Source organism: Penaeus japonicus, unplaced genomic scaffold (genome assembly GCF_977035675.1).
Source record: "Penaeus japonicus unplaced genomic scaffold, GWHDUDI00000001_assembly GWHDUDI00000014, whole genome shotgun sequence".
Classification (NCBI taxonomy): Eukaryota; Metazoa; Arthropoda; class Malacostraca; order Decapoda; family Penaeidae; genus Penaeus; species Penaeus japonicus.
The window spans coordinates 7,433,559-7,436,058 of record NW_028234416.1 but is presented as its reverse complement, the minus strand read 5'-3'; the positions used below and the strand labels follow the sequence as shown (position 1 = coordinate 7,436,058).

At 63.3% G+C, this 2,500-nt stretch overlaps 1 protein-coding gene across 1 annotated transcript in view; it reads right to left on the bottom strand.

Moving 5' to 3' along the window:
• fid (class I SAM-dependent methyltransferase fire dancer) overlaps positions 1-2,500 on the bottom strand; it is a 43,672-nt gene that overhangs the window by 24,152 nt on the left and 17,020 nt on the right. The window contains exon 3 of the mRNA XM_086543694.1: positions 2,379-2,500. This exon is cut by the window's right edge and continues 70 nt beyond it. Within this exon, the coding sequence (XP_086399820.1) occupies positions 2,379-2,500 (122 nt within the window). The remainder of the gene's footprint in view (positions 1-2,378) is intronic.

Sequence of the window (2,500 nt, the reverse complement as noted above, 5' to 3'; positions counted from 1 at the left end):
TCCCCATCCCCCATCTCCATCCCCTACCCTCATCCCCAACCCCCATCTCCATCCCCTACCCTCATCCCCAACCCCCATCTCCATCCCCTACCCTCATCCCCAACCCCCATCTCCATCCCCTACCCTCATCCCCAACCCCCATCTCCATCCCCTACCCTCATCCCCAACCCCCATCTCCATCCCCTACCCTCATCCCCAACCCCCATCTCCATCCCCTACCCTCATCCCCAACCCCCATCTCCATCCCCTACCCTCATCCCCAACCCCCATCTCCATCCCCTACCCTCATCCCCAACCCCCATCTCCATCCCCTACCCTCATCCCCAACCCCCATCTCCATCCCCTACCCTCATCCCCAACCCCCATCTCCATCCCCTACCCTCATCCCCAACCCCCATCTCCATCCCCTACCCTCATCCCCAACCCCCATCTCCATCCCCTACCCTCATCCCCAACCCCCATCTCCATCCCCTACCCTCATCCCCAACCCCCATCTCCATCCCCTACCCTCATCCCCAACCCCCATCTCCATCCCCTACCCTCATCCCCAACCCCCACCCCCACCCCCTACTCTCATCCCCAACCCCCATCTCCATCCCCTACCCTCATCCCCAACCCCCATCTCCATCCCCTACCCTCATCCCCAACCCCCATCTCCATCCCCTACCCTCATCCCCAACCCCCATCTCCATCCCCTACCCTCATCCCCAACCCCCATCTCCATCCCCTACCCTCATCCCCAACCCCCATCTCCATCCCCTACCCTCATCCCCAACCCCCATCTCCATCCCCTACCCTCATCCCCAACCCCCATCTCCATCCCCTACCCTCATCCCCAACCCCCATCTCCATCCCCTACCCTCATCCCCAACCCCCATCTCCATCCCCTACCCTCATCCCCAACCCCCATCTCCATCCCCTACCCTCATCCCCAACCCCCATCTCCATCCCCTACCCTCATCCCCAACCCCCATCTCCATCCCCTACCCTCATCCCCAACCCCCATCTCCATCCCCTACCCTCATCCCCAACCCCCATCTCCATCCCCTACCCTCATCCCCAACCCCCATCTCCATCCCCTACCCTCATCCCCAACCCCCATCTCCATCCCCTACCCTCATCCCCAACCCCCATCTCCATCCCCTACCCTCATCCCCAACCCCCATCTCCATCCCCTACCCTCATCCCCAACCCCCATCTCCATCCCCTACCCTCATCCCCAACCCCCATCTCCATCCCCTACCCTCATCCCCAACCCCCATCTCCATCCCCTACCCTCATCCCCAACCCCCATCTCCATCCCCTACCCTCATCCCCAACCCCCATCTCCATCCCCTACCCTCATCCCCAACCCCCATCTCCATCCCCTACCCTCATCCCCAACCCCCATCTCCATCCCCTACCCTCATCCCCAACCCCCATCTCCATCCCCTACCCTCATCCCCAACCCCCATCTCCATCCCCTACCCTCATCCCCAACCCCCATCTCCATCCCCTACCCTCATCCCCAACCCCCATCTCCATCCCCTACCCTCATCCCCAACCCCCATCTCCATCCCCTACCCTCATCCCCAACCCCCATCTCCATCCCCTACCCTCATCCCCAACCCCCATCTCCATCCCCTACCCTCATCCCCAACCCCCATCTCCATCCCCTACCCTCATCCCCAACCCCCATCTCCATCCCCTACCCTCATCCCCAACCCCCATCTCCATCCCCTACCCTCATCCCCAACCCCCATCTCCATCCCCTACCCTCATCCCCATCCCCCATCTCCATCCCCTACCCTCATCCCCAACCCCCATCTCCATCCCCTACCCTCATCCCCACCCCCCATCTCCATCCCCTACCCTCATCCCCAACCCCCCTCTCCATCCCCTACCCTCATCCCCAACCCCCATCTCCATCCCCTACCCTCATCCCCCCCCCCCATCTCCATCCCCTACCCTCATCCCCAACCCCCATCTCCATCCCCTACCCTCATCCCCAACCCCCATCTCCATCCCCTACCCTCATCCCCAACCCCCATCTCCATCCCCTACCCTCATCCCCATCCCCCTCTCCACCCCCTCATTCCCCCCACTCTTCCCCATCCCTTCCCCCACTCCCCTTTCTCACCCAATCCCCAACCCCCCATCTCCATCCCCTACCCCATACCCAACCCCCCCCTCCCGCTCATCCCCCCCATCCTCATCCCCATCCCTTCCCCCACACCCCATTCTCATCCCCATCCCCAACCCCCATCTCCATCCCCTACCCTCATCCCCAACCCCCATCTCCATCCCCTACCCTCATCCCCATCCCCTACCCTCTTCCCCCACACCCCATCCCCACCCACTACCTGTACCCCCATCCCCTCCCCCACCCCCATCCTCACCTTGCGATGGCGCTGTTCCATGGCCCAGACGCTGATCATGAGGCGGCCCCCGATCTTGAGGATGCGAGCCAGTTCGCGGAGGGCCCGGACGCGGCGCTCGGTCGTGGCAAAGTGGTGGATGA